General features: G+C 43.9%; 1 protein-coding gene across 9 annotated transcripts in view; it reads left to right on the forward strand.

The window, feature by feature from the left end:
• PALM2AKAP2 (PALM2 and AKAP2 fusion) overlaps nt 1–15635 on the forward strand; it is a 550991-nt gene that overhangs the window by 526780 nt on the left and 8576 nt on the right. For 8 of the 9 annotated variants that reach the window (XM_073021828.1, XM_007968462.3, XM_073021829.1 and 5 more), the window contains one exon: nt 7823–8001. The exons of the other annotated variant lie outside the window; for it this stretch is intronic. In XM_073021828.1, coding sequence (XP_072877929.1) covers nt 7823–8001 — 179 coding nt within the window. The remainder of the gene's footprint in view (nt 1–7822; nt 8002–15635) is intronic. 9 annotated transcript variants of the gene reach the window in all.

Here is a 15635-nt window from a genome sequence, read left to right on the forward strand (position 1 = left end):
AACTCGTCCAACAACCCGACTTACCTTTAAGCAACAGTATTTGACAGTTTCTCAGACTTGTTTGCCAAGCAGGGGTATTTCTCATTTCTGAGCTAGGTTTATAACTGAAGATTCATATCATCACATTCTCCCACCCCTGGGGCCTTCAAAGGAGGAGATGAAAGAAGAAGGGACCAGCTCTTGGTGTGCGGGTCACAGCTGGAACCGCACAAGTCCGTGCACTCTGGGGCTGACAAGCAGGATGCTCCCTTGTACTGAGAGGAAACGAAATTGAAATTGCAAGTCTGAGCTCATTTCTTTCTGGTGACTTGTGGGTCGCTTTAGATGTTTGCAACCTTATTCCAATGCTGTGTGAAGAAAGGAGGTCATTGAAGGAGGCCCCGGCTGAGGCGTGTCCTCTGGTGGGTGTTTTTGTTCGGTTCAGTTTGGTTTTTAAATATGAGTGGGTGATGGCTTTTTCTTTTCTTTTGAGAAATGTGGAAACAAAGGCTGTTTGATTTAAGACCTCAGACTTCATGCATAGAGAGTGTTATAATCACCCAAATCATCATATCTGACCAAAATTTTCAGAACTTTTGGAATCCTCATTCTTGGCTTTTTAAAAGTTAGACCTGAAATCCAGAAGGAGGATTTGGGCTGTCAGGGATGACAACAGCTGTATTCTGAGTGCATGCAGCCATCTCTTGGGTTCTTTGGGTGGGAGGAATTGCAGATTCTTTTCTCTGCCCCCTGTCAGCACAGCCCGCCACAGATGCCCAAGGGAAATCCGTCTTGCCTGGAAAATCCAGAAGCACAGCCAAGGCATAGCTTGCTTTCTCTGGACCACAGTGGTATAACTATTCATGATGAATAAGCAGGAAACACCAATTTATGCTTTCCCACTCATGATGGGAGACACCACTAGCTAATTTGGAGTGAAACTCATTGGCTTTCCTTGCTCCTTAGTCTACCTTGCAATGCTACAGTCTTGTGAGCACCACCATTGCAGAGATGAACAGTTTTTTTCCTTCTGAGCTCCTCTGGGTATGCACTGCCTGGGATGATGGAAGGGCTTGTGGATCTGCCTAGTCCATAAAGGTTAAAACAAGCAGGTTTATCTGCTTTTCTCAGCATGGGCTAATAATATTTACAAGAAAAGTTTTCTGGTTTGTTTTATATTTTAAAATTAATGTGTGCTTATTGTAGAAAAAATGTAAAAAGAATCAAGTGATTCATAATCCTACTCCCCCAGGAATAGCCACCTTTCTAGATTTTCTCCATGCCCATAGGTGCTTGGAAGGCAATATTGGGTTGATACTTGCATTTATTTCTATTGTTGCTGTGACAAATTACCACAAATATAGTAGCGTAAAAAATACACATTTAACCAGGCACAGTGGCTCATGCCCGTAATCCCAGCACTTTGGGGAGCTGAGGCTAGAGGATCTCTTGAGCCCAGGAGTTCAAGACTAGCCTGGGCAACATAGTGAGACCTTATCTCTAGTAATAATAATAATTTTTTAAAATGCATTATCTTACACATGCATTATCTTACAGCTTTAGAAGGCAGAAGTCTGAAATTCATCTGCTATGGATGAATATCTGACCAAAATAATTTTCAGAACTTTTGGAATCCCCATTCTTGGCTTTTTAAAAGTTAGACCTTAAATCCAGAAGGAGGATTGAGACCAGCCTGGTCTGGATTGAGACCCCCTCCCCCAAATTCATATACTGAAGTCTTAATCCTCAGTGTGGTGGTATTTGGAGGTGGGCCCTTTGGGATATAATTAGGTTTACATGAAATCACAGAGTGGAGCCCTCATGATAGGATTAATGCCTTTGTAAGAAGAGACATCAGACGGCTTCTCTCCCCACTGTGTGAGGACACAGCAAGAAGGCAGCTGTCTGCAATCCAGGGAGAGAGCCTTCAGCAGAAACCGACCATTCTGGCACCTTGATCTTGGACTTCCAGACTCTAGAACTGTGAGAAAATAAGTGTGTGTTGCTCAAACCATCCAGTCTATGGTATTTTATGGCAGCTCAAACAAACTAAGACTGGGCTAAAATCAATGTGTCAGCAGGCAGTGTTCCTTCCAGAGGCTCTGGGGAAGAGTTCACTTTCTTCCCTCTTTTATTCTGTTGTTGTTCCTCCATCTTCAAGGCCAGCAGTGCAGCATCTTCAGATCTCTCTCTCTCTCTCTCTCTCTCTCTCTCTCCTACTTCCCTTCTGCAATTACATCAGACCCAACTGGATCAGGATAGCTTTCCCATTTCAAGTACCTAAACTTAATCACAACTGCAAAGTTCTTTTTACCTGTAAAGCAACGTATTACAGGTTTGGGGGATTAGGACTTGGACATTGTTGGTGAGACCATTGTTCTGCCCACCATAGGAGGCAACATATAGTGTTCATCTTATGCTGATTGAGTGTCTGCCATGTGCCTTGTACTTTTGCCTTCTTTCACACAGTTAATAAGTGGTGAACTAGGATTTGAACCCAGGCAGTCTGGCTCTCCCTCCTGCACTCTTGAACTCCTGCAATATCTCTACTTTTGCAATGTGCTTTTTCTCTTAATATATTTTGAATATTTTCTCGTGACTTTAACCGTTCCTCTAAGTTTGAGAGTCTGAAACATGATTTATAATGGCTAAATAATACTTCATTGCCTAAATGAGCCATAGCTAACTTAACCATTCTTCAATAGGAAGATATCTTACTGTAGTTAAGAAAAGACAGTGCTGAACGTTCTTGTACATGAGCTTTGTGCCCATACTTAATTATTAAATGAACTTGGGCCAAAAAAGTTCCTTGGAAGCTGGTTAACTACTGCACACTAGACAACAGTATTTCCTAAATGGTTTTTCTTCCCTCCCCCCCCCGTTCTGTATTCATTTACTTACTTTAAAATTTTTTAGAGATGAGGTCTCACTGTGTTAACCAGGCTGGTCTCAAGCTCCTGAGCTCAAGTGATTCTCTGACCTAAGCCTCCCGAAGTGCTGGGATTATAGGCATGAGCCTCTGCACCTGGCTTTTTTTCTTGAGGTATTTAATAGATTCTATGAAGTGAGGTTTTCTGGTTAAATAAACTTGAGAAATGCTATATTCCCATTCCTGAATTAGAGCTTCACAATCATATTAACACTAAAACCAGAAGTCCTCTGGTAAACAAATCCCTCTCTCCCTCCTTGTTTTCTTGAACCCAGTGTGTCCCAAGCTTAATTTGACCAAAGATTTCTTTATTTGTGGCGTCAAGTACTATCTTACAAAGCTAAGGTCACAGGACATAATGTTAGAAACACATCTTTGGAGTTAACCAAGTGAAGCCACTTACCCTCAAACACCTTCAAAAGCTTAAGTCTAAAGCTACTCCAGATGGAATAGTTTGAATATAATCACGTTTACGAAATAAACTCAAATGTTTCCTATCCTCCACTCAGAATTTCAGTCTAACATTGTTCTAGTGGTTCCTTATGTTCATTTTAGAGGTCACATTATACCTGTTCCTGGCTCTGTAAATGTTAGGACTGGCCGTCAGCCAAGACCAATACAGGTCTGCCCTGAGGTCTACATGGCACTGTGTGTTCATGTTGTTGTTCAGGGATAGTGACTGAGGTCCTTCAGGAGAGCTGTTCTGGCCAGGCATGGTGGCTCATGCCTGTAATCCCAGCACTTTGGGTGGGTGAGGCAGACTGATCACCTGAGGTCAGGAGTTCGAGACCAGCCTCGCCAACAATGGTGAAACCCTGTCTCTAGTAAAAATACAAAAATTAGCCAGGCGTAGTGGAGGGTGCCTATAATCCCAGCTACTCAGGAGGCTGAGTTGGGAGAATCACTTGAACCCAGGAGGCAGAGGTTGCAGTGAACCAAGATCACCGCACTCCAGCCTGGGCGACAGAGCAAGACTCCGTTTCAAAAAAAATGAAAGAAAAAATAAAGTGTTCTATAGAGTGTTCAGTGCAGGTGAGGAACTGGATGGCAGGATGTGCTCATTCAAAATGGGGCAAATGTCAGGTGTCACAGGCTATTGAATCATTCATGAGGTGAATAAACCGATAGCAGCGCAAAGTTTGCGGGAGTAAGCAAAGCTGGACCTGGGGTTACTGGGGAGGTGCTGGGTGGGATACACCCTGGAATAGTGAAAAAGAAGTACCAAAGGCAACCATCATGGTTTGGGGAGTCTACTGGGGCATGTCCTCTGGGCCAAGGGACTTCAGGGGGCCTTATGAGGTCATGAAAAAGGATGTGATTGAGCTCCCAGGCCTGTGGCACAGACTATTTGCATCACACTCATGTAATGATCGAGACCCAAACAGTGGTGCTGTCTGCAGTGTCTACTATTGGGGGGAAGAGCATCCGGAGTGCTGTCAGCATCCTAATGGAGAGGACCTCTGGCTGCAACTCTGGACCTCTGAGGAAGTTGTCAGGTGTGGAACAGGTTTCTCTCCAGCCTTTTAGCAGCCTGTATGATTCCTAAGATGGCACCCAGAGTTCTGGTGCCTGGTTTGAACCATACTTGGAGAGGAGCATCAGAGATCACAGGGCCCAGCAGGGAAGCCTGGCTGAGCTAGCTTCCCTTGATACTGACCAGAATGATGGCCGGAAGTCTGGGGATGAGGCATAGTGTCTTCTCTCTCTGGGGACCTGTGATAGCCCCTCCTGAGTGGGTAGATAGAACCAAAACATGGGCTCAGTTATCCAAAGTGACCATTCTCAGCCCCCTTGTCCCTGGCAGCCCCTGCTCCAGAACTGCTAAGCCAGCTTTTCTTTCCTGTTACTCCTCTGACCTCTAGTGGCTGGAACTGGAAAAACTTGCTCTAGGGATGAAATCATCAATAAGCCCGCAATGTCTTTAATGTTTAATGGCTGAGCACTTCTCTATAGTCATCCTTCACCCTCTTTACAGCATTCTTTCTGCATACACCCCATAATTTAATTCAGCCATCATCAACACTGGGTTTGGGCTCCAGACTGTGACTGTTACTATCTCATGTAACTTGGGATGGAGTTGGCGTCTGGGCCTCTTGGTCATGACATCCACCCTAACTACATCCCAGGGTTGTTGCAAGGCTCAGATGACATGAAGCCTACAAAAGTAATGATATATAAATCCGCTTGTTACTCCAAAGCCATTGAGTCTGTGATTCTGTAGACCTAAAATGTTTTAATTCATATATTTTGGTGAAGGCATTTAAGCCCTTTCCTCTAATTCTCTGTGGGAGATTCTGTCCCAATCCATAAGCATTTACTTGTGGTTGTTATGTATATTTCATAATGGACTTACTGATTACTCAACAAACATAAATTTCCTACCTCGTGCCGTATACCACCGCTACTGCTGGGGTCTGGCAATGACCAGACAGGCAAAGCTCTACTCTAATGGAGTTTACATTCAGATGAATTAAAGGGATTCATAGACAGGTGAAACATACCCCCCTGTCCTCAGGATGACATTATAGCTTAATTGAGAAGACAAAAGCTTCAATAACCAGATAAAGATTCAAGTCAGTATGTGAAAATGGCCTTCACAGAAATATAAACAGGAGTTCCACTGTGCTGTGTGAAAGGGAGAAGCTAGAAGCAATGAATATAGGCTGTGCTTTCTAGGTGTTTAATGCTGGAAGAATGGCTGCTGGGAAGTGATCCGGACACTTGAGAGGTCAACTGGAAAATGATGAAAATTAACCTGGTAACTGGTGTCTATTTCTGGTCCCAGAAGAGATGCAAAAATTGTATGCAGAATATGCATGAAATTGTTCATCTCACCCTATAGTCATATTATTCTTTGAGATTCCAATGAAATAGTAGCTAGATTCATTAGATGCTTTCTGTTCTGAATATTAACCTTATAAATATTAACTTTGTCCTCATAAGAACTATCTGAGGTAGGTACCCCTGTCATCATACTCATTCTACTGATGAGGAAACTAAGATATCAAAAGAGTAAATAACTTGCGCAAAGTGATTTGGCTGCCGAGTCATGGGTTCAAGCCCAAACCGGCTGGCTCCAGAGCTTGCGTGCTCACCACTGAGCTATGTTGTTTCTTAAGCCTTCAATTAAAAAGTCAATCGGAATTTTCAGAGATGCATAGTAAGTGTGCAGGAGTGAGGTGACCTGAAGTCTATGATTGGTTTAAAATAATTCAGCAAGTCTAAGGAAGGAAGGAAGAGCCGATTATACTAAAATCTTGATAAATGTTTACTCTGGGTGATGTTTATAATGTTTATAGGGGTCATTATAGTGTTCCCTAATTTCCATAATAAAAAATAGAAACCTTTTCCAGTGAATTTGGAGATCTCGAAATACTTATTATTGTACTGTTAATATCAAAAGACTTTTCAGTTATCCTGGTAATTTAGATCAAAGCAATGAATCTCACTTTTATTAATGTAATGTGGCTATGAAATGAAGTGCCCTTTTCTGTATATTAAAACCTATTTCCCACCTAATCCCCAAATGTGACAGCTGAAAGCTAGGAGAATTTAAGTGATCAGCCCATGATTGAAGTGGGAGTATGAAATGATATCTATAGTCAGTCACATAGCCAAGTACTGGAAGAGCAGGAGTGAAAAACTTGGGTTTCCTGGACTCCAGGCCTTTGTAGCTCTCATCAGAAGGAGGTTGTACCAGTAAAGGGCTAAGCAGCCCACATAGAAACACGGACACCAGGCTTCACTTGTGATTCCTGCTACACCAGGCAGTTGCCAAGTTAGAAGCCTGGGATGTAAGATGAAGAAAGGTGAGTCATCTTCGGCTTGGAACTGGAAGAGGTCAAATGGTCCTTTTCCCTCCCAAACGGGGCCATGCAAGCCCCATTTATCTTGTGTGTTTTCTCCACATTCCTTGTTCACACATTCTAGCCATGTCAACCACAAAGGGCATAATTGGAAGAATCCTAATTGTACTTGAAGATACTTCTCAGTAGTGCATTTGGGGCTCTGTGGCAATAAACCCACCCCTTGAAGGGTCAGAAGCCAGGGCCAGGCATTTCTTGGGAGGGAGGGATGGAAATGGTCTTGGTAAGGGTGCATAGAGTCATCACACCACTGTTGAATTAATCACTGACCTCATCTCTCCATCCTGAGGATTCTTGGAGGACATTGCAAGAGCTAAAATCTCCCCATTCCCAAGGCTGGTGTGCACCTTTTCCACTGCCTTTGTTGGTGTACACTTCCTAAGGTCTGGGATGCCTCAAACCCTCATGTTTCAGGACCCCAGCAGGTGAGGTAAATGAATGAAGCTGGCCAGTATAAGACTGGGGTGAACTGAGAAGAACAAGCCTCATCCTTATTCAAAGGTATTATAACACTGAGCTGTCTGCACAAAATGCCTGGGCAGGTCAGCAGACAGCTGGCTTCCTCTGCTATAGAGGATAGACCCTGGTGAGGAAAGCAGGAGGCCTGGGTACCATCACTGGCTCCCTGTGACTTCGGCACAGCCTTCCCTTGGCAGAGCCTCAAGCTCTTTCATCTGTTAAGAAGTGGGTCTCTGAGTCTCCAAGGCGCCACCACCTCTGACAGTCTAATTCTATGATCTGTGATAGGATACATGTCTCAAAACAACTGTGTCTGTCCGTCCAACATATATTTGCAGACTGTGTGCCGGGCCTGTTTGATCTAACTGACTTTTTGGAACTTGGTGTCCTTGAGATCTTTGGATGGGTTTGTGCATTAACCTTAAGTGCTTTGATCCTGTAATATAATAAAATGGCCTACACTTAACCATCATTCTGGTACCATTCTCTGTGTCAGAGGTTGTTGCTCTTTTATTTGCCAGTTTTCTCTTTCTAAAAGCAGTCATGAGCAGACAAGCTTAGAAAGGGTGTTCTCTTCATGTTGTTTCAGGGAAAATAGAGAAAGTCAAACCTCCTCCATCCCCCACCACTGAAGGCCCCAGCTTGCAGCCTGACTTAGCCCCTGAAGAGGCTGCCGGAACCCAGCGGCCCAAGAATCTGATGCAGACCCTCATGGAAGACTATGAGACACACAAATCTAAAAGGCGCGAGAGAATGGATGATAGTAGTGTAAGTTTTTCCTCCTTTCCTCTTTCACTTCTCTGAGCGCGGCCGTCGGTGTGGCGTGTGGCATTCCAGTCCAGGCACAAATGTGTATGTGGTTGTCTGGTCAGCATTAGGGTTCCAATATAGGTTTTCAAATATGTGGTTTCACATGCCTGGAACTGGGTTTGGGTTTTTGCCTGTTTCAAAAAAAAAAAATGTTGATCATGCAGGGAGCTGGTTGTTTGCAGCCAAGTATAGCTGGAGTTGACCAGCAAGGCTAGTGTGTAAGATCTTTGGTGCATAGAAAGACAGCATGCAAGGGCCACACAGGGAGAGGGGTGCAAGGGCCCTGAAATCATCCCTAAACACCTGGGAGCTGATTTCTACCATTGCCCAGTAGAGATTGTATTTCTCTAGAGAAGGATGAAGATGCTGTTCCTTCAAAGCTGACCCTCTAGGCAATCCCTAACAATGTTACACAGTGCTTAAAAGACCGAGTGTATTTGGGACTGTTAACAAGCCCACGTGCATAGCTTGACAGCAAAGAGCCAGTTAAAATGACAGTTGAAAACCACATGGCTACTTTGCTACCCCCAAACCCTAGGAACTTTGCACATAACGTTCAAATTAACTGTGAAGGAAGTCATCTGCTCTGTGGTTTCTTTCTCCAGTTAGAGACGTAGGAACTGTTGCTCTACACAGTCCCAGGAGCCTGGAGATCAGCCTGAGGGTTCATGCCAGCCTCCTATGGGTCTTCTGGCACCAGTCTCTTAGCACATATTGAAGGCACCACCTCCTCCCCTGACTGCACGCAAGTCACAAATAGCTTGGGTTGGTTGAGGATCCTACCCAGTTTACCTGAGACAGTCCTGGCTTATGCCCTGTTGTGATGCTGGGATTATTAATATCCCCTTTCACTCTTTTGTTGTTGTTGAGACAGGGTTTGTCTCTGTTACCCAGGCTGGAATGCAGTGATGTAATCATGGCTCGTTGCAGCCTCGACCTCCTGGGTTTGGGCAATCCTCCTGCCTCAGCCTCCTGAATAGCTGGGACCACAGGCATATGTCACCACACCTGGCTTATTTTTTAACTTTTTTCTAGAAAGGAGGTCTCATTATGTTGCTCAGGCTGTTCTTCAACTCCTGAGCTCAAGGGTATATTCCCACCACAGCCTCCTAAAGTGCTGGGATTACAGGCATGAGCCACTGCACCCAGCCTGCCTTTCCCCCTTGAAAGTGTCCCAGTTTGGGTGATAAACCATCTGGTCACCTTAAACTTGAATACTATGGGGTTCACAGTAAGAATTCCCTGCTGCTGGCCGGGCGTGGTGGCTCACACCTGTAATCCCAGCACTTTGGGAGGCCAAGGCAGGCGGATCACGAGGTCAGGAGATCGAGACCATCCTGGCTAACATGATGAAACCCCGTCTCTACTAAAAATACAAAAAATTAGCCGGGCGTGGCGGTGGGCCTGTAGTCCCAGCTACACGGGAGGCTGAGGCAGGAGAATGGCGTGAGCCTGGGACGCGGAGCTTACAGTGAGCCGAGATCGCGCCAATGCACTCCAGCCTGGGCAACTGAGCGAGACTCTGTCTCAAAAAAAAAAAAAAAAAAAAAGAATTCTCTGCTGCTTTATTGCCTTTATATCCTAGCTGGCTAAGTTAAAGGATTTCTGGAGTTGAAGCCCAGATACTGAAAGTTGCTTTCAAAATATATGGTGGTAAAGAAATGAAGAAAGCAGATGGATATCTGGCAGCTGGCTACTCACTTGGCATCTCCCAGGCTTTCCCTTGTGTTCACACCTGAACTGCATGGAGCGCTGTCTCAGTTGCTGTATTAGGCTGCAGCTATTCTACTGGGCTGTTCGCTGTATTAGACAGTGGGATGACGCCTGGCCCTGGGTAGCTGCTGCAGACATTTCCACTGCTGAACGTCACTGTAGGGGAGCCAGCAGCTCCTTTCGTGAGCCTGTAGGATTTTTCCCTGGCTCCTCAGTCACTTTCACCAGCCCTTCTTTGAAGCCCCACTTCAAAGGATGAAGTTTACCTTAAGAATTTTCGGGAGGCTAGATCATTTTGAAGCTTGGTGCTCTAGGTGTCTGGTTTCTTTTCTCCCAGCGACTCTGCTCTATACATCAGCAGCTTTGGCAGAATTTAGCCAAGTGGATGCCCCACACTCTGGTGTGGATGGGGAAGAACAAGTAGAACCACTTAGCATGTGACCCACGCAAGTGTTTGCTGAGCACATTCTACTTGTCACTTGTGTGTGTCTTTTGTGTTGGAGTGCAGATGATAGGGAAAAATACTCCATACAGACGGGTAGAGGCATTTCTCACTCATTTCATAAAAGCAGAGGGCTGGAAACTTTCGTGCACACGCTGACACTCTGGCAGCCACCTAACAAATGCCAACCAGGTTGGATTTTTCCTTTGCATGAATGAAGCTGCTTGGAATCAGTGTTTTAACATGCTGATTGCCCTTCACTTACGAAGTGAAGAGGCAGCCTCCTGTCTCTATATTTCCCAGTAAATAAACATTTTGAAAAAGGAAGAGACCTAACTAATTAAGCTGTTAATATCCCTGGATCTTGGATTCAAAGCCAAATGTTTTGCACTGTTATTGCTGTTACAACAGAACCAAGTTCGCTGTTGTTGAAAATTCTTAGGATCAGGACAAAATCTACCAATCCACTATATGCTCATTTAAGAGTTCAAATCTAAAACAACAAATTCAGATTGCTTCTAAAGCAAACATATGATCATCAGTCAGGCTTCAAATGAGAGCCCTCTCCTAGCCCTTCCAATTCAGGGGATCTTTTCTCCTTTATCTATGTCGATCACTGGTGAATGTGTTGAAATTTACCTGTAGGGATGAACAAAGATTCATTTTTTTCCTAACTGATCTGTGGCCCCTTTTCCATTTTTTTTCTTTAATACCAGAAGGATAGTAATAGAGAGCAGATGCATTGCTGGGGGGTTGAGTTATGTAACTGGCTTACCTATCTGTAGAAGCATAAAGTTAATTCTCTTAAAGGTAAAGTAATTCTGGTCTCTAGCCTCCATTTATATACACTATTCTCACGGAGAAACATGGCTTCTTAGACTCTCCACCCTCTAAGCACCTCAGTGGCTCACACCTACATACCCAGCATCTCCCCATGTTATGTAGCATCACCCCTGGTACCTCCATTTGCCAACATTCTTTCCAGTAAGCCACTTGGCAGCGTTTTGGCATGCCCTTTTGGAGATGATAAATCATACCTGAGAAATCAGTACCTGTCACATGATTAGAATACAACCATGTGTTTGGCCATTGAAATTAGCAGTTCTTTGTGAATTAAGCAAAAATAATAATTATTTTTTATTCTTTCTAAGGAGAAGGCAGAGTTAAAAACAAGACAGGCACTGATCATTGGAATATGTATAAAGTGCGATATGTTAGACACAATGATATTGAGGAGAGTGAAAGACAGAAGGAGAAGAATAGAATGTAGCTATGGCGGAAGTTTTGCTAAGTGAGAAACACTGATCTTTGCCATCAAAACAACTTCAGTGTCCCCTGAGGCCCCGAGCCCCGAGCACCATCAGAGTTTTGGTGGCCTCTGGGGTCCTGTCCACCGGGACTCAGCTCAGGGCCCTGCTCTCTCCAGTTTTCCACTTTGTAAAAAGTCATATGCAGAGAGGACTCTGGCTTATGGGAGTCAGGGAGTGGTGTTATCCAAAGGTTATCCCCAACCAGCCATATTTGTTACTAACTCAGAACTTGAGCAAAGTACTCCCTTTAGTGGCCACAGTCTTCACCCACCTGGGCTGATTTCTTTGTCCTGCATATTGAAGTCACCAATGAGCATCTCCAGCCTCACTTATTAATGGACCTCTTGGCTAATTCTGGGGACAGGAGGATTACTATCCCCACCCCCACCCACTTACCCAGGGCTGTTTACCAACTTATGCAAGGCCTTTGTGTGAATTAGGAAAAAAGTCACCCTTGTTCCTCTGTGAAGATGCAGCCCTGCACCAGCCACACATTTTGGGGGTAGAGTAGGAGACTGGGCTTTAGTACCATTCATCCCTTTAGTCTGATGCTTTTGTGCAGTGCACGCACCACACACGCAGATGCAGCAGTCCTATTCATATTGTGGGTTTCTCTTATCTGGAAATGTTCTCTTATGTAGAGATGTCCCCTTATCTGGGTCTCATACCATTTCTGCTCAGTCATGCAATTCCTAATGGACGAGTGAATCCTAGTTTCCTAAAGGGCTTCTTGATGCCTTGCAAAGGGACTGCCTCCAAGGTGGGGTTGCCCACTCATGGATCTGGAAGACATTTGGATCAGTGGGCACAAATGATGGACTATCTGGATGTTTTTCCTTCAGGCATGAAGAATCCCTTTAGGAAACTATGACTCGTCAGTCTGTCCTAAGTGACATGACTGTATTTAGGCAAACAGTATTTTTCCAGCCAATTATTTCCCTAACCTGACCTGAGCCTCAGAAAGTCAGTGATGCTCATAAACATCTCGAGGGTTTGCTTTGCCTTTCTCAGTTGGAGGGATGCTGACCAGAGTCCAAATCACAGCCTTCTGGATGTTCAGCCCCATCTTTACTTCTAGCACAGGATCTGCTTTCAGTGGGGTTTTCCTGTGTGCTCTCTCTCTTTCTCATCCCATGACTTAATTACTGAGAGGTCATCCAATCACTCTGTCTTGTCTTAGAACAAGAGAAGACCTCGTCAGTTCTCCTGGGCTGCGTCAAAACTGAGAGTTCCTGGCACACATTACCCTTCCAGACCAAGACATGCATTGAGAGTTGTGGCCATCGTCTCGCTTAGTGGGTGAAGGAAGCCCATCTGCCTCCTGTTCCCCTAGATTCTACAGGAAGCTCAGTGATGCCTTGTGCTTCCCTAACTCTCTCTTGGGTTCTCACTCATACCCTAGTGAAGGTGCAAAGGAGAGAGAAGAGCTCCTGACTTGTCAGCCGCCAGCCATTAGCCCAATCATGACAGAACTATAATTCCTAAGTGTTACATATAAGAAGCAGTCAGCGATCACAGATGTGGGATCCCACCTAACTAGTCTATGGCTATCAATGCCCCAAACCAATAAATGCTTTAAATGCCCCAAGCAGTGTAAATGTGTGCTTATTACCATAATTCTGGAGAAGGATGTCCCAAATCGATCCTGCTATCTCATTTTCCATTGTCAGGCCATTTTTTTCTGTACTTTGCGGAAGACTTTTAGTCCCCTATAGGAACAAAAGGATCATTTCAGTTCCTAAGTGCTCATACTAATAATCCTAAATAATCACCCGAAATTGCTATCAAAGGATGATCCCACTTTCAGGAACTTACCCAGGTCCCCAAGGTTCTGACGAGGGAGGCTGTGTGGTCTCCCTAGGCAGGACTACCCTTAGGCCAGTTTCAGAGAATCTGCCTCCACAAACCAACTCCTGTGATTAGGATCTTCTTTTAATGGAACAACAGGTTACACGACGGCTTTGGGGTTCAGAGAAACATATGGGAAGAGAAAGGCTATTTGGCTACAGATTCCAGCAAATCCAAAAGGGCCCCCAACGACCTTGCTGGTGGGCAGCTGGTTGTGTACAGAGGGGAAGGAATCTTGTTAATTCAAAGGGCAGAAAATGAAAGCAACGTTTTGAGTTAGCAAAGTACGGCTTATCTGATATTTTTATTAGTGAACAATAGGGTATCTAGTTGCTGCAAAGGAAAGACTTATAAACTAATATCAGTTGGAGAAAGTTTTGGCATGGGTGTAGAATGGCCTCCTGGTATTACTTCCCCTCCCATCCTCTTCTGGTGTGGTGCCTGTTCCCGGCTAGGGGGTGTTCTGTAAGCGTGTCACTGCCATGTACTAACCCTGGTCTTTTCCCTCTCTGCCAGTACACTTCTAAGTTACTGTCTTGCAAGGTGACTTCCGAGGTACTTTTCAATTTGTTTGTCTTGGTCTTACTGAATGCATGATCCAGCTGCATGCTATTGTAGTTTGCCATTTCCTGATGAGTTAAATGAAAATGGCAAGAAAAATGACTTGTCTCCATATGTATTTTTTTGTGCCTTTTCTGAACTATGGGACTGCCTCAAAATGTTGGAGTCCATGCAACAGTGATACACAATGGTGTGCTTTGCTGTGCTGTGCTGTGGGGGCGAGTGGGAGGGTACTGGGGAAGACCTTGCCTGCTCACGGATCTTGAAGACATTTGGACCAGAGGACATAAGTGATGGGCTATTTTGGTTTTTAAAGTTTCTTTAGGCATTAATAGCAAGTATACTTGGTCTGGTTGGAAAACAGTGCAGCTCATGCAGATTGAGCTATTGATTTTCACCCATTCTTTGTTTACCTTAACATAAAGCTAGAAAGCTCCATTTTATAGATTTAATATGAACCATCCTAATCTACAAATTTATCAAATGTGAACCATCCCAGGCCTCCCTCCCTCCAATCTTTAAACATGTATTTTTTAGAAACTCTAAGCCTTGATTTCTCCGAAAGCCTCCTTGTTTAAGAGACAAGGTCTTACTCTGTCGCCCAGGGTGGAGTACAGTGGTGCAGTCAGAGCTCACTGTAGCCTTGACCTCCTGGGCTCAAGCGATCCTCTAATCTCAGCCTCCCAAAGGGCTGGAACTACAGATGTGTGCCACCATGCCCAGCTAATTTTATTTTATTTTATTTTTTTTGTAGGGACAGGGTCTCTCTATGTTGCCCAGGCTGGTCTCAAACTTCTGGCCTTAAGTGATCCTCCTGCCTCAGCCTCCCAAAGCATTGAGGTTACAGGTGTGAGCCACCGTTCCCAGACCCCAAAAGTCTTCTTCTTTCCTTTTACACAGATTTCACAAATATATGTGCTATGAGAAGGCATATTTTTCTCTTTTAATTTTTTTTCTATTTTGTCCAGTTTTTCTTTTTGCTGAGAAAGCACAATATTTTTCATATTTTTATTTCTGTATTTTATTTTGATTTTAAAAGAATTATTTCAAATATACAGAATTGTAGAGAGAATCATTCGTTCATTCATTGAACAATTTTCGAGGCTCTACTATGTGTCAGGCATTGTTCTGGGTTCCATGAATACAGCGGTCAACAAAACGAGTTCCGGATATCATGGAACTGGCATTCAAAATAATGTAAGATAATAAAATAATAAAACCCACCTACCCAGCTTTGTCCATTCTTATCATTTCATGATATTTAATATTTTTAAAAGAATACAATTTAAGCCCTCTCGTTACTTCTCCCAGTTCCCTCCTCCCCTACAATCTCGCAGAGGTAACTATTTTTGAGCTTGTTGTTCATCATTTCCGTGCATGGTTTTATACTTATACTATACATGTGTATATACATAAACAACACCTTATTTTTGCATGTTTAAAGACATTCTATAAATGGTAAATCATGTTGTAGTATCTTCCGCTCCTGACTTTGTTCTGTCTGCATTGTTTTTAGATGTGTCCTTGTTGATCACTGTGGCTCTGGTTCATTCTTTATAACTGCTGTATGGTATTCCATTGAATGAATATATCACTATTTATTCAATCTTCTATTATGGAAATGTAGACGATTTCCAGTTTTTCTTACCGTTAGAAATAATGCTTTTATGAATGTTATTATACATGTCTCTTTATGTACCTATGGAAGAACCTCTCTC

The sequence above is a fragment of the Chlorocebus sabaeus genome, chromosome 12 (genome assembly GCF_047675955.1).
Source record: "Chlorocebus sabaeus isolate Y175 chromosome 12, mChlSab1.0.hap1, whole genome shotgun sequence".
In the NCBI taxonomy this organism is placed as follows: domain Eukaryota; kingdom Metazoa; phylum Chordata; class Mammalia; order Primates; family Cercopithecidae; genus Chlorocebus; species Chlorocebus sabaeus.